At 39.0% G+C, this 22,760-nt stretch overlaps 1 protein-coding gene across 1 annotated transcript in view; it reads left to right on the top strand.

The window, feature by feature from the left end:
* The window catches only part of LOC122208856 (zinc finger protein 28-like), a 53,573-nt gene that overhangs the window by 4,868 nt on the left and 25,945 nt on the right, over positions 1 to 22,760 (top strand). The window contains 4 exon segments of the mRNA XM_042920312.1: positions 3,013 to 3,166; positions 4,694 to 6,080; positions 6,082 to 6,104; positions 6,107 to 6,313. Coding sequence (XP_042776246.1) covers positions 3,013 to 3,166; positions 4,694 to 6,080; positions 6,082 to 6,104; positions 6,107 to 6,313 — 1,771 coding nt within the window.

The raw sequence follows: 22,760 nt of genomic DNA, 5'->3' as shown, positions 1-22,760 counted from the left end.
TTGTTTATTTTTGAGAGACAGACATAGCATGAGTGGGGGAGGGGCAGAGAGAGAGGGAGACACAAAATCCGAAGCACGCTCCAGGTTCTGAGCTGTCAGCACAGAACCTGATGCAGGGCTCAAACTCACAAACTGAGATCATGATCTGAACCGAAGTTAGATGTTTAACCAACTGAGTTACCCAGGCGCCCCAAGGAATTAGTTTTTAAAAATGATTCCACTCTATGTCTATAAAAGGCTCACTCTGTTTTTTAAAACTCTTTATTTAGAGAGCTTGAGTGGGGGAGAGGGAGGGAGACAGAATCTCAAGCAGGCTTCCCACTGTCAGCCAGAGTCTAATGCGGGGCTTGAACTCATGAACTGTGAGATCATGACCTGACCAAAATCCAGATCATGTGTTTAACTGACTGAGCAACCCAGGTGCCCCAAGCCTCAATTGAGATACACAAATAGGTTCAAAGTGAAGGTGGAAAAAGATTTTCCATGCAGATAGTAATGAAACTTAGTTGGGTACCTACACAAATATCAGACGAAATAGCTTTTAAGTTGTAAAACTGTTACCAAAGATATTGAAGAACATTATGTATTGAAAAAAGAGCCAATCCATCAAGAAGATAAAACAACTATAAACAATATGTACATAACAACAAAGCCCCCAGTTTTTTGAAGCAAAATGGAGGAGATAGTTCTAGTATACTAGCTGGAGACCTCAGTGCTCCCTGTTAATAATGGATAGAACAACCAGACATCAATGATAGAGGACTGTGTGTAAACCAGCTAGATTCAGCGGACATATACAGAATACTGCATCCAACAAAAACTCAAAAATTAGAAGTAGAAGGGAACTTCCTCAATCTAAAAAAGGGTATTATTAAAATTCCATAGTTAACATCATACTGGTGAACAACTGAAAACTTCCCCCTAATACCAAGAACAAAACAAGTGTGCCCATTTTGCCACCGCATATCAACACTGTACTGGAACTTCTAATCAGAGAAAATACAGAGGAAAAATAAATCAAATGTGTCAAAATTGGAAAAGAAATCACACTATATTTGTAGAAGACATGATTTCATATTTAGAAATAAAGAAGCCTCAAACTACCGGTGATAATAAATTCATTGAAATACAGAATACAATATCAACACTCAAAATTCAGTTGCATTTCTGTACAGTAGCCATCAACAACTGGAAATTAAGTAAACAATTCCATTTACATGAGCAAGGAAACAAATGGGAATAAATTTAAGAAAGTAAATGGAAGATTTATACACACTGAAAACTACAAAGTTGCTGGGGAATATTAAAGAAAACCTAAATAAATGTCAAGATATCCTGTGTTTGTGGATTGGAAGACTGTAAAATGAGAGTCCTCTCCAGAGTGATACAAAGAGTAATGCAGTCCTCAGCAAAATCCCAACAGCCTTTTTGGCCTAAATGGGATTCCTGATTCTAAAACTAATACTGAATTGGTAAGGATGCCAAATAACCAAAATAAATGTGAGAAAGAAAATATTGGAGGACCTAGAATTCTTGACATTAAACCTTAACTACAAACGTTGAGTAATCAAAAGTGTAATTCCAGCAGAGGCTAGAAATACAGATCACAGTGATAGAACTGAACTTCCACAAAATAAACCCATACATCTGTAACCCATTCCTTTTTTACAGTAGTGCCAAAAACAGTGGACAAGGACAGTCTCTTAAATGGTGCTGGCACAACTAGATATCCGTGTGAGAATGAAATTGAAACTGCCTTATATAAAGAAATCAATTCAGAATTAATCAAAAGACTGTGTGTAAGAGCTACAAGTATAAAAGTCTTAGGTGAAAACATAGGGGTAAATTTTCATGACCTGAGGGTTGGCAGTGGATTTTTATACATGATCCCACATCAAAAGAGAAAAAGACAAAGTAGATAAATTGGTCATCATCAGAATTAATCATGTCTGTGCACTGAAGGACATGATCACATAGGTGAGGAAATGGGAGGAAATAATTTGCTAATCACATATCTACTAAGGGTCTAGAACTTAGAATGTATGAAGAACTTATACAAATCAACAACCAAAACACAAAAACCCAACTTATAAGTGGTCGAAGCATTTTAATAGACATTTCTCCATACAAGATACACAAATGAAACAAGCACATGAAGAGATGTTTGATGAAAGTAGTCATTAATAAAATGCAAAATCAAAACCACAATGAGATACCATTTCACACCCAATAGGATGACTATTGTAAAAGAACAACAACAACAACAAAGTGTTGGTAAAGATGTGGAGAATGTAGACTCATGACACATTACTGTGAAAGGGTGTATGTGTTGTGGAAAAGACTGTGGCAGATTCTTAAAAAATTAACCATGTGACCCAGTAATTCCACTCCTAGGAAATAACCAAAAGAATTGAAAACAGGTATGCAAACACTTACTTGTACTACAAAGTTCATGGCAAGTTACTAATATTAGCCAAAGGTGATAACAACCAAATGCCCATCAGTAGTTGAGTGAATATGGTCTAGTCCTGCAGTGGAATACTCTGTATCCAGAAGAAAGGAAATGTACCGCTGATACACACTATATCATGGATGAACCTCAAACATTATTCTAAGTGAAAGAAGGCAGATGCAAAAGGTCACATTTTTGACGCCATTCCATTTACATGAAAAGATCCAAAATTGGTAAATCCATAGAGACAAACCCATTCATTAGTGGTTGCCATGGACTGGGGAATAGGAAGCACCTGCTTAATGGGTAAAGGATTTCGGGCTGATAAAAATGTTTTGGATCTAGACAGAGGTGATGTTTGTGAGTGCACTAAATGCCCCCGAATGGTACTCTTAAAAATGCTAATTTTATGTTAAGTGAAACTTGCTCAAAATTATATTGCATGGATCAAAGAGCACTCACTCCAGCCAAGTCAGTCTTTACACATCTGTGCTTCTCTTGTTTTGTGTCAAATAAGAACACTTTCCCTGTCCACTTGGTGAAATGTGTTTTCCTTTCAGGGGCGGTTGACATTCAGGGATGTGGCCATAGATTTCTCTCAGGAGGAGTGGGAGTGCCTGGACCCTGCTCAGAGGGCCTTGTACAGGGACGTGATGCTGGAGAACTACAGGAACCTGGTCTCCCTGGGTGAGGATAACTTCTCTCCAGAAGTTGGTAATTAACTTTTTATGTCTTTGCATTTTCTATTGAGAGCCCCTGATGTGATCATAAGAGTTTCAAATCCCTATTCTTAAGAGAATGATTGCAGCTGTTTTGATTGAGAATGGAAAGGCATCATAATGTGGCAAATGGACTCTAACTTCCCTTTTCTTCAGAAATTCTGCATTCCTGCTTGTTTAGGTATTTGCAGAACATTAGTAGTCAGAAAAGCTTAAGGTAGGGAACTGGTGATGAAGAGCACTGGGTGTTATATGTAAGTGACGAATCACTAAATTCTGCTCCTGAAACCAATATTACACTATATATTAACTAAGTAGAATTTAAATAAAAAAATCTGGGAGTTGGGAGAATAGGATTTAAAACCCTTAAATTCTTAGCAAAGTCAAATTTCACTGACATCTTTAAAGATAAGGCTCAGAGACAATAAGGTTATTGAAAGTTGGGGAAAAGAAGGAAACCTTATGGTGAATTTTCATAAATAACTGATTCTGTGCTTTTGCACTTGTGCTTTTGGTTCAGTAGTTCTTGGAAGAGAACCAGTCTTCTGCATACCTAAAATAATCCTTAAGCATTCAGGCAGTCAGTTAACTTGTTTTGACCTTTTCCAAGGTCAGGCATTTAACTTACAGCACAATCATATTCCCTTAGATGTGCAAGCACAAGCAGCATTCCCACATTGCCCGTTACTCCTTGTGTTTCACTCTTGCTTTTCTGAATCCAGGTCCTGGCCTTTCCTCAGATTTTTCATTGAGCTAAACAAACTATACTGGTATCTCCTGGTATATTAATTTTGAGCACCAAAGCACCTCAGTGTCCACATGTCCTGCCCCTCCCCACACTGTAGAAAGACCCCTATTCATACACAGTACAGATTGCTCAGGAGAGCAGCTTGATTTGGTGTTTAATAATAATGTGTGTTTAATAATGTATGAGGATATGATGAAGGAAACAAGGTCTTTTAACAAATCCGTATATTACAATCTAAAAATTGATCTAGCAGGTTAAGTTAATAAGTAACCACATTTACAGAAAATAATATTCTCTGGAATTCTAAACAATTCTTCCTTGAGAACTAAAGACAGAATTTACATTCCATAAGGAACACACAGTAGGAAAAATGAAAGATATGTTGAGAATCACTGAATTATGAAATACCGTGTTCAGGTAAACACATTTTTATAAAGATTAAGAATTAAGGAAGATAGACATCTGTATGATTTCATGCACAGTTATATAATAGCCAGTGTATGGATGAGCTAATTATGAAGTTTCATTTCATATCCAGTTACATGGGCAAAAAATATGTATAGTGTATAATGTGTGTTTGGAAAAATTACCTTAAAATTAGAGAAATTATTGATATGGAAACATTTATAAAAAGAAAACTTACAAACATTGTATATTACAATATTGTTTGGATACCATACTTGAGAAACTTCCTGTGTTCAGTATAAAGTATTATTTTGGTGTGTAATTATGTAATTTAGTATAAAAGATTTATCTTCCATCTCTATTTGATAGGAATCCCTTCTGATGGATTTGCAATCAAGGAATTATCACCAACAGAGGACATTAATAAAGGCAAATTTTACCACTTAGTGATATTGGAGAGAAATGAAAGTTATGGAATCAAGGATTTTGATCTCCAGGAATCCTGCGAAAATATGCATGAGTTTGAGAGTCAGTGGGGATATGATGCAAGAAATTACAAAGAAGTGCCTTTGACCCATAACAAAAATCTCACTTGTAGAAAAGACCAGCAAGTTAATCAGACCTCAGTTACTCTTCCTGAAAAGCAGAGTGTTTCTGTAAGAAATAATGTGTACCAGTATTTCATGGATGATGAGCCATTTACGAGGAATTTGCTAAAAATGGACAATAACAGAAGTGGTGCTGGAAACCAGTACATAAACTGCATGGAAAATAGAATTGGATTAAGTCTGCAGGCACATCTGGCTGAACTGCAGAGATTTCACAATGAGGAGAAAATGTGTGACTGTAATCCGACTGAGAAGTCTGTCAACAGTGGTTCCTCAGTCTCACCACTTCAAAGAATTCCTCCCAGTACCAAAAACATTTGGAACAAATACAGGAAGGTTTTTAAGTATCCTTTGTTACCTGCACAATACAGGAGAGCATACACTAGAGGAATTTCTTACAAATGTAATGACTGTGGGAAGGCTTTTAGCAAAAGTGCCAACCTCATGAGTCATGAGAGAATTCATTCTGGACAGAGACCTTACAAATGTAATGACTGTGGCAAAGCTTTTACGGACCGTTCAAATCTTATTCATCATAGAAAAATCCATACTGGAGAGAAACCTCACAAATGTAACGAGTGTGGCAAAGCATTTACCCAATTTGGAAACCTTGCTAGGCATCAGAAAACACACACTGGAGAGAAACCACACAAATGTAATGTGTGTGACAAAGCTTTTACTCGAAGTTCAAGCCTTATGGCACATCAGAGAATTCATACAGGAGAAAAGCCTTATAAATGTAATAAATGTGATAAGGCTTTTATCAAACATTCACACCTTTGGGGTCATGAGAGAACTCATACTGGGGAGAAACCTTACAAATGTAGTGAGTGTGGCAAAGCCTTTGCTGAGCGTTCACATCTTACTCAACATAGAAAAATCCATACTGGAGAGAAACCTTACAAATGTAAGGAGTGTGGCAAAGCATTTACCCAATTTGCAAATCTTACTAGGCATCAGAAAACACACACTGGGGAGAAACCATACAAATGTAATGTGTGTGACAAGGCTTTTACCGAAAGTACAAGCCTCATGAGACATCAGAGAATTCATACAGGAGAAAAACCTTATAAATGTAATAAATGTGATAAGACTTTTAGTAAACGTTCAGACCTTTGGGGTCATGAGAGGACTCATAATGGAGAGAAACAAATGTAACGAGTGTGGCAAAGCCTGTACGAGCATCTTGCTCAGCATAAGAAAATCCATACTGGAGAGAAACCTTATGAATGTAATGAGTGTGGCAAAGCTTTTACGAGGCATCAGAAAATACATGTGAAAAGAAAGAGTATAAACTATATCATGTGTGGTGGTGCTTTTATTCAAAGTTTAAGCTTTGGGTGTCATGGAAGAACTCAAAGTGGAAGGAAACCTTACAGATAAAATAAGCAAGTGATCAAGCCTTACTCAACATCAGAGGTTCCATCCTGGAGAGGAACCATGTGAAACTAATGTATGTGGCAATGCTTGTAACCAGGGCTCACATCTCACCTGATATCAGAATATAAATCTCTGAAAGCACACAAATGGAATGTATGGCAAGGCTTATCCAAAGCTTATACCTTGTGGAACATAATTCTTTCTGGAGAGAAATCTTACAAATGTAATGAGTGTGATCAGACTTTTAAAAATGTACAACTTTGGGGAGGGGATTAAAATAGGCAAATGGGATTAAGAGGTACAGACTTCCAGTAATTAAAAAAATGTGTGGTCTTGAAAGAATTCACATGAAAATCATACAAATGTGTCAAGATATTTACCTCAGGAAACACAGAATTTATACTGGACAGAAACATTACATGTGTAATGAAGGTGATAATTGTTTAGCCAATTCTCAGTGGACTACAATACGAAAATTCACACTAGGGGAAACTAGGTCTATTTGGAGGATTAGCCAATCTTAGGTGTTAAATTCCACAGAAAATTAAAATTATTTAATGTGTTTCAATGGAATAAGTATATCTATAGAAAGACCTAATCATCTTCTGTTTAAATTTTTTTAAGATTTTATTTTCCTGTCTACACCCAATGTGGAGCTCAAACTCACAACCCCAAGATGAAGTCCCATGTTGTTCTGACTGAGCCAGAAAGACACCCCTATAGCTGTTTTTTACTCAATTATTTGAGGTTTCTTGAGGCTACGTTATTATTGATGACTCATAACCTCAAGTTTGGAATCCACTGATGTTATACTCTTACTAAATACATTTCACTTGTCAATCATGGTGGTCTCAGAGAAAGCATCGGTAAGGTTAAAGGAACCTATTTCATTAGGTGGGGCTTAGTCATAGCTATATACCCTGGAAAAATAGGATGCTAATTTTAAGATACATTATAGTATAAATCTGAGACAATGGGAAGTGTTAGGGAATAGATCTAAAACTATTATCTAATTTTCCATGTTTTCTATGGTCATGAGTATTTCTCTAGATTTGTTGATATGATTGAGAGCCTTTGTTGATTATTATAGGAAAGGATTACTCTGTCAGATCATCATGAAACGGTAGGTTGGGAAATTGAAAGAATTAAAGTTTCATGTGGCAATGATAGGTTACTAGGGATGGCATTTGGATAGAGAAAATGGAGGGGGAATGATGGTCTCTCCCTCTTTTGAAAGGTAATAGTTGTATTTCATGGATGAATAAAAATTACTCTTATTTTTGGAAACTGAAGAGAAAGTTGTAGAGAACATTTTAATCAAAAGAACCAAAGTAGGCGTGCATAGGTGGCTCAGTAGGTTGTGTCTGACTCAATTTCAGCTCAAGGTTTTGGGATCAACCTCTACATTGGGCTCTCTGCTGAATGTAGATCCTGCTTAAGATTCTCTCTCTCAGCCCCTCTTGCCTACTCATGCTCTCTCTAAAAAATAAAAAAAGAAAAACGCAAAAGTAGTATGCTTGTGAAGGTCTCAAATTTGGCCACTGAAATTGCATTTGATACCATTTGATTTAGGATATCCTATTTCTCATATCTAAGTAACTAAAATGTGAGTATGAGCTTTTGTGTAACCCTAAGTAAATCATGTGCCTTTTATTAGCCCAGGTGCATCACACTTCACTGGGGCATTTCATAATGAACACTAATAATACATCCTTGTGCTCTCTAGGTTGAATGTCATCCACAACATTTTTTTTTTTTTCATGTTAGATTCAAACCTACAGTTTTGGAAATACATATTCATAAGTTGAATTTGAGTTACATACTCCATAGTATATCTCATATTATTTTTGTGGCTGTAGTGAAAATACCATAGCAATGCAATCTCAAACTCTCACCCTCTAAAGTCTGCCTCCTATTCATGAATATACTCCATATGATTATATTTCTGCACGCTTTTGTGCTGAAATGAGGCCCATGTGTTGTACTATTAACATTAAATGAAAGTAGAAAAGTAGCAGGCATATGAAAAGTATTGGGAAATAGAAAAATTAAGAAGTAAGGGTAAAGATACTGTAAGAAGTCAGAAGAAGTAAGAAGATACTGTAAGAAGTAAGGATAAAGGCACAATCTATATTTTGTGCTGGAGTACTCAGGGACATAATTTGAAAAGATAAATCTTCATGAGTTTACTCTCAAGAATGAGCAACACAATGGGAATCTTGTTTGATAACTAGAAATCTCACATATTTACCCTCTAAAACATTTTTTTGCTTTTGTTTGCATTTGTGCTTACTCCACTGGGACAGGATGTTCGGATGTCAAGAATGATGACTCCGTTCACTCAAGTGTTCGGAGAATGTTGGTTATATAATGACGCTTTCTCGGGAGAGCAGGGCAGACTTCTCAAGTTCTGAAAATGGCTAGAGAAAGCAGGCAATGGTGACTACTTTGTTACCATGCATCCTGTGTGGGGCCAGGGTGATGGTACTCATTGACACTGTGAACTTAGAACTGCTGCCAAGGGAAGGGCCTCTCGGGCTTTATTATTAGCTTGCCCTGCCCAGATGAGCGGAATTAGTAAGAGGTAATGACGCTTCACCGGTACCATTAGTCGGGCATCAAGAGTAGAGTCAGACTCTTCAGTATAAAACTGAATGTTTACTTCTGACTGTCTTGGTTGGGAAAGACCACAATCTTCCTCATGCTAACTACCAACTTCTTTTTCCTGATGCACACATACTGTCCACTGCACAATATGATTGTGGAAAATGGTTGTGAAATACTGTTTAGACCAATTACCAAAGATATTTTTAGACTTGTGATGTCATGATTTTCTATTAAGTTACAGTCTAATATTAATACAGACTCAGAAGTGAGAGAATATTTCCCAACTACAAGCCTTTTATAGATCTCTCACTTTAAGGGAGAATGGAATGAATGGAATCTCAAAATCAGTCCTTCCATTTTTCTACCGAGATACTAGACAGGGAGTGTCTGGGTGGCTCAGTTGGCTAAGCATCCAACTCTTGATTTTTGTCTCAGGACATGATCTCATGGTTCGTGGGATGGAGTCCCAGGTCTTACTCCACACTGAGCATGGAAAAATGAACAAACTTTAAACAACTTTTTAAAAAGGTACTAGAATCAGAATATCTGTGATGAAACTTGGCAAATTAGTTTTACATTCAGGTAAATAAAATCAACTTAAATTCAAAGGAAATCTATAAGAAAACACTGAGGACTAATAACTTTTGACTTATTTGGAACACATATCATACTGGTCATGGGTTGCATGCAATATTATACTCTCCGGATAAAGAACAAAGTCTGCTGATAAAATCTCTCTCATCCCACAGTTATCCTTGACTACCTTGTCATTTAATATTAATAACAGGTATATTTAAATTTGGTCTGCGAAATGTTTACCATCTTTTTCTTTTACCTTCTGTTATTTAGGTGTGACTATGTAGTTTGAAAAGTCCCCAGTATCTTTAATTAATTAGTTAATTTATTTGAGAGAGAGTGCATGCAAGTGGGGGGCTGGGGCAGAGGGATCTTAAGCAGGCTCCATGCTCACTGCAGAGCTGACACAGGTCTCAATCCCACAACCCTGGGATGTTGCCCTGAACCAAAATCAAGAGTCTGACGCTTGACTGAGCCACCTCACTGCCCCTCTAATATCCTTATCAAAATTACATTATTAAAATGTGTAGCTAATTGGGAAAAACCTCCCGGGATTATTTCCATGTAAATGAGACAAAACCTAATAAAAAAAAGGCCTTTGCCCCTCACCATTCATCCTTCTTGGTCCTACAGCGGCCATCCTGCTGTAAGGAGAGAGAGTGCTGAGTGCTAAGGGAGGTGGAACAGGCAGAGAACTGCCCAGGAGACCTGTCCCATCCCAACCTGCATCTCTGGGCTTCCTGTTATGTGAGAATGATAAACCACCTAGTTGTTTCAGCCACTGATTTCCAGGAGGACTGTCACAAATAAGAACTGTCCTACCTGACCAATGAGATTAATATTTGTATTGAGAGTAGAATGGAGCATTTGAGAGGGAATCTTGAATTTAACATTTTGTAGCTGCTACCAAAAGACTGAGGGGGAGGAGCCAAGATGGCAGAACAGCATGGAAGTTTTTTGTGTGTCTCACTTCCGTGAAATACAGCCAGACCAACACTAAACCATCCTGCACACCTAGAAAACTGATCTGAGGATTAACACAACAATGTACAACCTGAACCTCAGAATTCAGCAGGTACGCAGTGTGGAGAGGTGAACTTGGGGAGAGAGAAGCTGCGGAGGGCAGGGAGCCGCTTTTGCGTGTGGAGAGGATGGAGACAGGAGGGGAGAACACTGGAAAAGCACCACTCCCCAAAAGCAGAGGGAGAGAAAGTGGACAATTGGAAACAGCCACAGGAACTGAAGTAAAAAGGGAGAAAGGAGAAGGGAGAGGGTTTAAATTCCATTAAGACTGTAAACAGGCAGAGCGCAGAGTCTGCAACTCTGCAGCATGATACCTAGTGGTGCCCTGGTGGGAAGGGTGAATCTCCAGGAGCAGAGTGGGGTCTGGGAGGAGTTTGGGCCACATGAAGAGAAGTGGTTCCACTGACGGGAGGACATTTGGTAGAGGCTGTGAGGCCACCTGGGCCCACCAGACCCCAGACAATGGCCGCATTCACTGATGCTGGACAAGGTCATTAAGGGTGAAGCCTGGTGCCAGATGTGTGCTGTGATTTTCCATTATCCCTGAAATGCTGCTGCTACACTGTCTCCTGAGCTTTTTCTGGGGCAGGCTGGCACCTGGCTGCAGTCTCTTGGCATGGGCAGCAGCATGGTCCTGTGAATGTTTCTGGGTGTGGCCAGCACCTGGCCATTGCTCGGTGAGACCCTCCACAAAGGGGCGGAACAGGTCAAAGCCACAGTCCCTCAGAAGTGGGAGGCTGGGGAAGGCAGCCACATCTGAGACAAAACTCAGGAGGGAGGTGCTGCCTGGGGCTTGGTCATGGACAGTGCGGAAGCAGGCAGTGGACAGAAGCCAAAGACAAAGGACAGGTGGGTGATTGCTGACTGGGGAGAACAGAGTTCGATACTAGAGACTGGATAGCTGTGTGATGCCATTTTCACCGCTCCTGTGCATGCGCATATGCACCTACAAGCACCACAACCATCCACCCCAGTAGGCTAGCAGCGCCATCTAGAGGAGAAGGTAGCTGTTACTCTAAGCCCCGCCAAACTGGGCCAACCTCACTCTTCAAGAACATAAGTCTCACCACCTGTTTAGTTTATGGACTATAAAGTGCTTCATAGTTTGACTTCTAGGGGAAAACAAAGTAATTTCAGTCATATTCCAGTCTGTTAGCTGGTCCAACTATTTAATTTTCTTTCTTTTTTCTCTTTTTCGTTTCTTTTCTTTTTCTTGAATACAGAAAGAGAAAAAATTCATTTTTATTTTGTATTTTTATTAAAAATATTTTTCCTTAATTTTTTCTATGTTTTTTACTTTTCTGTAAATTTTTAAAAGTTCTATTTTACTTCCATCATTTCATTTAGTCTACTTCAGTGTATTCATTTTTTTCAAATTTTCAAACGATTTCTTTCTTTTTTTTTTTCTTTCTATTTTTCCCCTTTTTACTCTAATCTATCAAGCCACTTTCAACACCCAGACCAAAACACAGCTAGGATCTGGCATCATTTATTTGATTTTTTTTCTGTGTGTTTGTTTTTAATTTTTAAATTTTAATATTTTAAAATTTTATTTTTTTAATTTTAATTTTTTCTACCTCATTAATTCCTTTTCTCCCTTCAAAATGTGGAAATGAAGGAATTCACCCCAAAAGAAAGAGCAGGAAGAAACGCCAGCCAGGGACTTAACCAACACAGACGCAATAAAGATGTCTGAACCAGAATTTAGAATCAAGATAATAAGAATACTAGTTGGAGTCAAAAATAGACTAGAATCCCTTTCAGTGGAGATAAAAGAAGTAAAAGCTAGTCAGGATGAAATAATAAATGCTATAACCAAGCTGCAATCTCGAATGGATGCCGTGGCAGCAAGGATGGATGAGGCAGAACAGAGAATCAATGATATAGAGGACAAAGTGATGGAGAATAATGAAGCAGAAAAAAAAGAGATTAAGGCAAAAGAGCAGGATTTAAGAATTAGAGAAATCAGTGACTCATTAAAAAGGAACAACATCAGAATCATAGGGGTCCCAGAAGGGGAAGAGAGAGAAATAGGGGTAGAAGAGTTATGTGAGCAAATCATAGTGGAAAACTTTCCTAACCCGAGGAAAGACACAGACATCAAAATCCAGGAAGCACAGAAGACTCCCATTAGATTGAACAACAACCAACCATCAACAAGGCATATCATAGTCAAATTCAAAAGATACTCAGGCAAGGAGAGAATCATGAAAACAGCAAGGGAAAAAAGTCCTTAACCTACAAGGGAAGACAGATCAAGTTTGCAGAAGACCTATCCACAGAAACGTGGCAGGCCAGAAAGGAGTGGCAGAATATATACAATGTGCTGATTCAGAAAAATATGCAGCCAAGAACTCTCTACCCAGCAAGGCTGTCATTCAAAATGACAGGAGAGATAAGTTTCCCAGACAAACAAAAATGAAAGGAGTTAGTGACCACTAAACCAGCCCTGCAAGAAATTTTAAGGGGGACTCTCTGAGGGGAGAAAAGATGAATACATACATACATACATACATACATACATACATACATACATACCAAAAGCAACAAAGACTAGAAAGGACCAGAGAACACCACCAGAAACTCCAACTCTACAAGCAACATAGTGGCAATAAATTCATATCTTTCAGTACTCACTCTAAATGTCAATGGACTCAATGCTCCAATCAAAAGACAGAGGGTAACAGAATGGATAAGAAAACAAGATCCATCTATATGCTGTTTACAAGAGACCCACTTTACATCTAAATACACCTTCAGATTGAAAGTAAGGGGATGGAGAACCATCTTTCATGCTAATAGTCAACAAAAGAAAGCCGGAGTAGCCATTCTTATATCAGACAATCTAGACTTTAAAATAGAGACTGTATCAAGAGATGAAGAAGGGCATTATATCATAATTAAGGGGTCTATCCACCAAGAAGACCTAACAATTGTAAACATTTATGTACCAAATGTGAGTGCACCCAAATATATAAATCAATTAATCACAGACATAAACATAACATACATAAAGAACATAACACAATGTTAACACAAACATAAAGAAACTCATTGACAGTAATACCATAATAGTAGGAGACTTCAACACCCCACTCACAGCAATGGACAGATGATCTAATTGCAAAATCAACAAGGAAACAATGGCTATGAATGACACACTGGACCAGATGGACTTAATATTTATATTCAGAACATTTCATCCTAAAGCAGCAGAACATACATTCTTCTCCAGTGCACATGGAACGTTCTCCAGAATAGACCACATAATGGGACACAAATCAGCCTTCAGCAAGTACAAAAAGATTGAGATCATACTGTGCATATTTTCAGACCACAACATGATGAAACTCGAAATCAAGCACAAGAAAAAATTTGGAAAGGTAACAAATACTTGGAGACAAAAGAACATCCTACTAAAGAATGAATGGGCCAACCAAGAAGCTAAGGAGGAAATTAAAAAGTATATGGAAGCCAATGAAAATGATAACACCACAACCCCAAACCTCTGGGACACAGCAAAGGCAGTCATAAGAGGAAAATATATAGCAATCCAGGCCCTCCTAAAGAAGGAAGAAAGATCTCAAATACACAACCTAGCCTTATGCCTTAAAGAGCTGGAAAAAGAACAGCAAATAAAACCCAAAACCAGCAGACGACAGGAAATAATAAAGATCAGAGCAGAAATTAATGCTATCGAAAAAACAACAACAAAAAAACAGTAGAACAGATCAATGAAACCAGGAGCTGGTTCTTTGAAAGAACTAACAAAATTGATAAACCCTAAGCCAGTTTGATCAAAAAGAAAAAGGAAAAGGACCCAAATAAATAAAATCCAGAATGAAAGAGAAGAGATCACAACCAACACAGCAGAAATAAAAACAATAATAAGAGAATATTATGAGCAATTATATGCCAATAAAATAGACAATCTGAAAGAAATGGACAAATTGCTAGAAACATATACCAAACTGAAACAGGAAGAAATAGGAAATTTGAACAGACCCATAATCAGTAAAGAAATCGATTTAGTAATGGAAAATCTCCTAAAAAACAAGGGTCCAGGGCCAGATGGCTTTCCAGGGGAATTCTACCAAACATTTAAGGTAGAGTTAACACCTATTCTCTTGAAGCTGTTCCAAAAATAGAAATGGAAGGAAAACTTCCAAACTCTTTCTATGAGGCCAGTATTACCTTGATTCCAAAACCAGACAGAGACCCCACTAAAAAGGAGAACTACAGACCAATTTCCCTGATGAACATGGATACAAAAATCCTCAACAAGATATTACCCAACCAGCTCCAACAATACATTAAAAAAAGTATTCACCACGACCAAGTGGGATTTATACCTGAGAGGGAGGGCTGGTTCAATATCTGCAAAACAATTAACGTGATTCATCACATCAATAAAAGAAAGGACAAGAACCATATGATTCTCCCAATAGATGCAGAGAAACCATTCGACAAAATACAGCATCCTTTATTGATAAAAACTCTCAAGAAAGTAGGGATAGAAGGATCATACCTCGAGATCATAAAAGCCATATATGAATGACCCAATGCTAATATCAATGGGGAAAAACTGAAAGCTTTCCCCCTAAGGTCAGGAATAAGACAGGGATGTCCACTCTTGGCACTCTTATTCAACATAGTATTGGAAGCCTTAGCCTCTGCAATCAGACAACACAAAGAAATAAAAGGCATCCAAATCAGCCAGGAGGAGGCCAAACTTTCACTCTTCATGGATGACATGCTACTCTATATGGAAAACCCAAAAGATTCCACCAAAAAACTGCTAGAACTGATTCATGAATTCAGGAAAGTTGCAGGATAAAAAACCAATGCACAGAAATCGGTTGCATTCCTATTCACCAACAATGAAGCAAGAGAAAGAGAAACCAATGATTGATCCCCTTTACAAATGCACCAAAAAACATAAAATACCTAGGAATACAGGTAACCAAAGAGGTGAAAACTCTATACTCTGAAAGCTATAGAAAGCTTATGAAGGAAATTGAAGAAGACACAAAAAAAAAAAAATGGAAAAAGATTCCATGCTCCTGGATAGGAAGAACAAATATTGTTAAAATGTTGATACTACCCAAAGCAATCTACATATTCAATGCAATCTGTATCAAAATAACACCAGTATTCTTCACAGAGCTAGAACAAATAACCCTAAAATTTGTATGGAACCAGAAAAGACCCCAAATAGCCAAAGCAATCTTGAAAAAGAAAACCAAAGAAGGAGGCATCACAATCCTGGACTTCAAGCTATACTACAAAGCTGTAATCATCAAGACAGTATGGTACTGGCACAAGAACAGACACTCAGATCAATGGAACAGAATAGAGAACACAGAAATGGACCCACAAACGTATGGCCAACTAAATTTTGACAAAGCAGGAAAGAATATCCAATGGAATAAAGACAGTCTCTTCAGCAAATGGTGCTGGGAAAACTGGACAGCAACATGCAGAAGAATTAACCTGGACCACTTTCCTATACTGTACACAAAAATAAACTCAAAATGGATGAAATACCTCAATGTAAGACAGGAAGCCATCAAAATCCTCGAGGAGAAAGCAGGCAAAAACCACTCTGATCTTGGCCACAGCAACTTCTTACTCAACACGTCTTCAGAGGCAAGGGAAACAAAAGCAAAAATGAACTACTGGGACCTCATCAAAATAAAAACCTTCTGCACAAAGAAGGTAACAATCAGCAAAACTAAAAGGCAACTGATGGAATGGGAGATGATATTTGCAAATGACATATCAGATAAAGGGTTAGTATCCAAAATCTAAAAAGAACTTCTCAAACTCCACACCCAAAAAACAAATAATCCAGTGAATAAATGGGCAAAAGACATGAATAGACACTTCTCCAAGGAAGACATCCAGATGGCCAACTGACACATGAAAAAATGCTCAACATAACTCATCATCAGGGAAATACAAAATCAAAACCATCATGAGATACCACCTTACACCTGTCAGAATGGCTAACATGAACAACTCAGGCAACAACAGATGTTGGCGAGGATGCAGAGAAAGAGGATCTCTTTTGCATTGTTGGTGGGAATGCAAGCTGGTGCAGCCATTCTGGAAAACAGTATGGAGGTTCCTCAAAAAACTAAAAATAGAACTACCCTATGACCCAGCAATTGCACAACGAGGCATTTATGCACGGGATAGAGGTGTGCTGTTTCGAAGGGACACATGCACCCCCATGTTTATAGCAGCACTATCAACAATAGTCAAAGTATGGAAAGAGCCCAAATGTCCATCGATGGATGAATGGATAAAGAAGATGTGGTGTACGTATGTATGTACACACACACACACACACACACACACACACACACACACACAATGAAGTATTACTCGGCAATCAAAAAGAATGAAATCTTGCCATTTGCAACTACGTGGATGGAACTGGAGGGTATTATGCTAAGTGAAATTAGTCAGTCAGAGAAAGACAAAAATCATATGACTTCACTCATGTGAGGACATTAAGAGACAAAATGGATGAACATAGGGAAGGGAGACAGGAATAATATAAAAACAGAGAGTGGGACAAAAGAGAAGAGACTCATATGTGGAGATCAAACTGAGGGTTGCTGGAGGGGTTGTGGGAGGGGGGATGGGCTAAATGGGTAAGGGGCATTAAGGAATCTATTCCTGAATTCATTGTTGCACTATATGCTAACAATTTGGATGTAAATTTTAAAAAATTAAAACTAAAATTAAAACAAAACAAATTTAATAACAAAATTCCCCAAAGGGCTTAAGATTGTATGTGATAGATCCAAAACCATGACCTGTTTGGAGAATGCACAGACCTATTTCTTTATGGCAGCCTTACCACTAATGAGAGAATACAGCAGTGGGGTGGGGTAATGAATTAATGGAAAGATAGTAAATTCCATTTGTCAAAACTGTCTGAGGGATTTGATCCCAGTACTTATTAAGATATATACTTTTCCTGTTGTCTATCCCTGAAGCCAGCCAGGGGTTTATTGCTACTTCACTTAAGAACGTGTATCAAGTAATATTTGGTGGGTATTTTACGCCTTAGTTGTTTCTTCAATGCCAATATCATCAAATTTTTTTTCAACGTTTTTTTTTTTATTTTATTTATTTTTTTTAATTTATTTTTGGGACAGAGAGAGACAGAGCATGAACGGGGGAGGGGCAGAGAGAGAGGGAGACACAGAATCGGAAACAGGCTCCAGACTCCGAGCCATCAGCCCAGAGCCTGACGCGGGGCTCGAACTCACGGACCGCGAGATCGTGACCTGGCTGAAGTCGGACGCTTAACCGACTGCGCCACCCAGGCGCCCCTCAAACAAATTTTTAACATCAAATGAGATACTGTACTTGCAAATTGAATACTAACAAAATCGCATATTTCATGTTTTCCTCATGAGTACAAGACCTACTAACTCCAATTTATTCCTAGTCTTACTCCTCCAGTCGAGACCAATATTGTGTCACCATTGCCAAATATTTGACTACAAAATTGACTTTTCAGTATGTTTCATATCCCAATTTTATACTAACTTAGATGTCAAGATAATGTGACTATGTGTGAGGTTGGCAAACTTTTATGTAAGGAACATATAGTAAATATTTTATTCTTTGTAGGCCATACTGTTTCTGTTACTACTCTTCCAGTATGCCCTTATTGGGTCAAAAGTTCCTAAATATGAGTATGGCTGCATTCCAGTTACACTTCACGTAAAAAACAGACGTTAGGCTGTTTTTGGCTCATGTTCTGTAGGTGGCAGACTCCTGATCTACACAAAGGAATTAAGAGCACTAGAATTAGTAACTCATGGACTGTTTAAGAAACTAACGGTCTAGCATATATGTTTATAGTATATGTAAAAGAAACCTATACTAATGGTAGCACAGGGCAGGAGTGGAGAACTGGAAGTCCATGTGGAAAGGAAGGGTCAGATGCTCTATATGAAGAAATATAAACTCACGTGAAGGTATACTGTGGTCAGCTGTACTGAATAACCCCTAAAGCAAACACACAAAAAAATAATTACAGGCAACACCATTGAACCAAAGAAAAGGATTTAAAACAAAATCATCTGTAAAAATTGACTTATTTCAAAGAAAACAGAAAGAGAGGGAATAGAGCAAAGGAGACATCATGAAAGCAATAGCAAGATAATGTAAATCTATATAACAATATCTGTAAAAGGACATAGTCTAAAGGCCCCATTGAAAAGCAAACATTGTCACTGGTTGTTTTTTTGGTTTTTTTTTTTTGTTTGTTTTTTTTGTTTTAGTTTTATTTATTTGAGAGAGAGAGGTTGAAAGAGAATCTCAAGTAGGCTCTGTGCTGTCAGTTTAGACCCCAACATTGGGCTCAATTTCAGGAGCCACGAGATCATGATCTGAGCTGAAATCAAGAGTCTTAAACCTATAACCATGTGAGCCAACCAGGCGCCCCTGACAATTGGATTTTTTAAAGACAGACAAAAATATATTTCCTAGGGGAAATTCCCTTCAAAAATTAAGGACACAAAGTAAAATCCTGGACAAAAGATAAACATAAATGCTATTAAAAATAGAGTAGCTATATTAAGATCAAAGTTAATTAAAGACCAAATAACATGACCAGGGAGAATGAAATCTCTTTCATAATCACAAAGCGGTACATTTACCAGAATGATATCAGAATCCTAATTAATCCCTTGTTTTCACTACACAGAAATACACAAATACTCCCCATATTCATGTCAGACACTAGAATCATGATGGACATTTACCAGAATGATATCAGAATCCTAATTAATCCCTTGTTTTCACTACACAGAAATACACAAATACTCCCCATATTCATGTCAGACACTAGAATCATGATGGACATCCCGTAGTTCACGAACACACACACACACACAGAAACATTACACACAGATCCAAACACTTGCCTATGCGCTACATTCAAATCCACAGCCATTTACGTTTACACACTCACACTCATAGACTCCGTAGCAAACTCACATTTGTGCGTGCACTCATCAAATACAAGCACACACTCACATTTACACACATTCGCCTGTACTCCCGCATTGCCAGTTCTGTGTATGGAATTACATTCAAAGAGTCTGCATGCACATGTGTGTCTCGACAATGTCCTCACATGTTGGAAGAATACAGGCATCTCCTGACCTTGGATGCCTGAAAATGGGGGGCACTTTCCACCTTTTTTTACTTCTTCCATCCCTGCAACAACCCTGAAAGATGACATTTACCACATGCAGTATCTTAAACTGCTGTGAGCACTGCGGGGCGCCTGGGTGGCTCAGTCGGTTGAGCGTCCGACTTCAGCTCAGGTCACGATCTCGCGGTCCGCGAGTTCCAGCCCCGCGTCGGGCTCTGGGCTGATGGCTCAGAGCCTGGAGCTTGCTTCCGATTCTGTGTCTCCCTCTCTCTCTGCCCCTCCCCCGTTCATGCTGTGTCTCTCTCTGTCTCAAAAATAAATAAACGTTAAAAAAAAATTAAAAAACAATAATAAACTGCTGTGAGCACTGCAGGGGCAGGTGAATAGGGCATATTTGGAAGGTTACAGGCGTGTGATAGAGTAGGGTCCAAATGAGGCCAGAGGGAGGAGGTTATAGGTAGTGTGCAGAGAGCATGGGAACATGGAGAAACAGATGCAAAACTCTTCAAAGGCATAAGATGCCATAGTACTTGGTAAATATAGACAGATACAGAAAAGCAAGGGGGAAAGGCTAAAATGAACCCTGAAGTATGGGAACAGAGTCAGGGACATCAGTATGAGAGCAGTTAGCTGTAGGTAAGTAAATACAATGGGAAAGAGAAAACTAGATCTGTGTGAGGACAGGTAATTCCCAGGTCGTTCTACTCAGAGAGTCTAAGAGCAATGACATTCCAGTAGCAAGGAGAACACTCAGCACCCACATCTTGGTTTCTAACACTATTCTCTAAAAAAAAAAAAAAAAAAAAGAAAGACGCCTTGGAGTTATGGCTGATTCTGTGGCAGGAGCAGGGAAAATACAAGATGAGCCTGGGGGATCTTGTAATGGCAGAATGTTAAGAGTAAGGAAGTAATAAAAAAAAAAATGGGGACATATCAAAGGGATGTAATAGCCAAACCTGAAAGAGCTCCTGCCTCCTGTTACCAAATCTCTGATACCAACTGGGTGTCCTTCAATTCAATATAATTCTGAATTTATCTGGTGTTAGTAGAGACCCCACAAGTTAAGGACAAAGTCCTGCCTGGGACTCCCCCCACTTCAGACACCAGTCACAAGTCAGGCATTCCCAAACCTCCCATGCATCTCCAGCCAACTACAAATTTAAGGCTTCCTCTGATCCCCTCTTGTTCAATATTTGCAGGGAAGACTCACAGAACTCAGAAAGTGCTATATGTGTGATAATCCTTGATAAAGTTATTTCGTATATTGGGACACAAAAAATGGAGGCCACCCCAGGTTCCCGACCCACATCACAAATCTAAACCAGCCTGCTCTTATGTGAAACATCAGCAAAGAAACCTAATATATACCAATCACAGACCTCTAACTCAGTTTCAGCTGGCCGACCTTATACTGGAAAATAGCAGTTCTGTTCTTCTAAGGAAATCCCTGACCTCCTAGCCAAACATACTCTGTTTCTGCACTGCCTCTTCTAAAAGTCAATCTTGCCCCAAATCCATCAGAAAGAGCACACCATTCCCTGCATGGGAGGCTCTGTCCTCCCCAAATCAAGGGTTGTCTTCCCTGGAATAAAAGACAGCAAACTCGTTACTAAGTTGTTTTAGTTTTGTCATTTCACATGTTATTGTAAAGGATAGCAGTAAAGAGCCACATGAAGGCATCCACAGGGCAAAGTTTGGGAGGACTGCCCATACAGTAGCTTTTGTCCCCCACAAAGAAGCTCCCAGGAGCAACTCCAGGTGTTTAATCAGGGCTTCACTACCCAGACTTGGTTGATTAAATCATTGGCCACATGACTGAACTCAATCCCCAGTCAGCCTCCTTCCTCTCCCTAGGGGTTGGGCTGCTGAGCATTTCCATCCAATCACATAGTTGGTCTTTCAGAGGTGTCCAGTCCCCCATTTTGAAGTTCTGTGGGGAACCCTTGCCCAGAGTTGCCTCCTTAGTGTAATAAGGACACGCCTACCACTTAGGAATTCTTAAAGGTTTCTGAAGCTCTGAGCCAGGAACCTGAGACAAAGACCAGGTGAGTGTGTGTGTGTGTTCATGTTTATTTTTGGGAGAAAGAGTGCATGCACGCACACAAGAGTGGGAGGGGCAGAGAGAGAGGGAGACACAGAATCCGAAGGAGTCTCCAGGCTCTGATCTATCAAAACAGAGCCCAGTGGGGGGCTTGGACCCACAAGCTGTGAGACCATGACCTGAGCTGAAATTGAATGCTTCACTGATGGAGACACCCAGGCGCCCCCTGAGTGTACTTTATACCACAGCTTCCAATGACCAAAGCTTGAACAATCTAAGCAACTAAATAATTTGCAGAGCATTGAATTATAACACAAGGTATAAAATAAGTATAAATGAGTTCATGCTGATATGAGTAACCAATTGAATAAACACATAAATGAAGGAGAAGTGACACAGCTTCCACACAGAAGAATGGCAGATAATAAATGGGGCTACTTAGCCCTCCAGGATGTGGAGCTTAGTTCAACAGCACACCCCTACCCTCAAGTACCATCGTCCCCCACCGCCCCCTCACTTGACTGTGGGCTGTGTTTAGAGTTTCCCAAAGAATAGAGTATGGAAAGGCATGCATGGTAATTTTACAGTGGAGGAGTCTGGTGAACATGACCTTAACTAACTGATCATGATTAACATCATCCAAGGTAACTCGTGTTAATTGCATGAAACCTCTCAGACTGTATGCCGTGATGAGATGTGATATTCTTCTCAAGAATCCATAAACCCAGTCTATCCAGGAGAACAACTTCAGGGGCGCTTGGGTGGCTCAGCGACTGACTCTTGATTTCAGCTCAGGTCATGATCTCACAGTTAGTGGGATCAAGCCCCAGGTCAGGCCCTGCGCTGACCGCATGGAGCCTGCTTGGGATTCTTTCTTTCCCTCTTTCTGCCCCCCTGTCCTCCCTATCAAATAAATAAACTTAAGGAAAAGAAAAAGAAAACTTCCGAGAAATTCAACTTTAGAGGCATTCTAAAATGTGAGGGACCAGTACACCTCAAACGTGTGATGAAAAA

The sequence above is a fragment of the Panthera leo genome, chromosome E2, assembly GCF_018350215.1.
Source record: "Panthera leo isolate Ple1 chromosome E2, P.leo_Ple1_pat1.1, whole genome shotgun sequence".
Taxonomy (NCBI): domain Eukaryota; kingdom Metazoa; phylum Chordata; class Mammalia; order Carnivora; family Felidae; genus Panthera; species Panthera leo.
The sequence above is the reverse complement of the archived record's forward strand: the minus strand, read 5'-3'. Positions and strand labels throughout refer to the sequence as shown.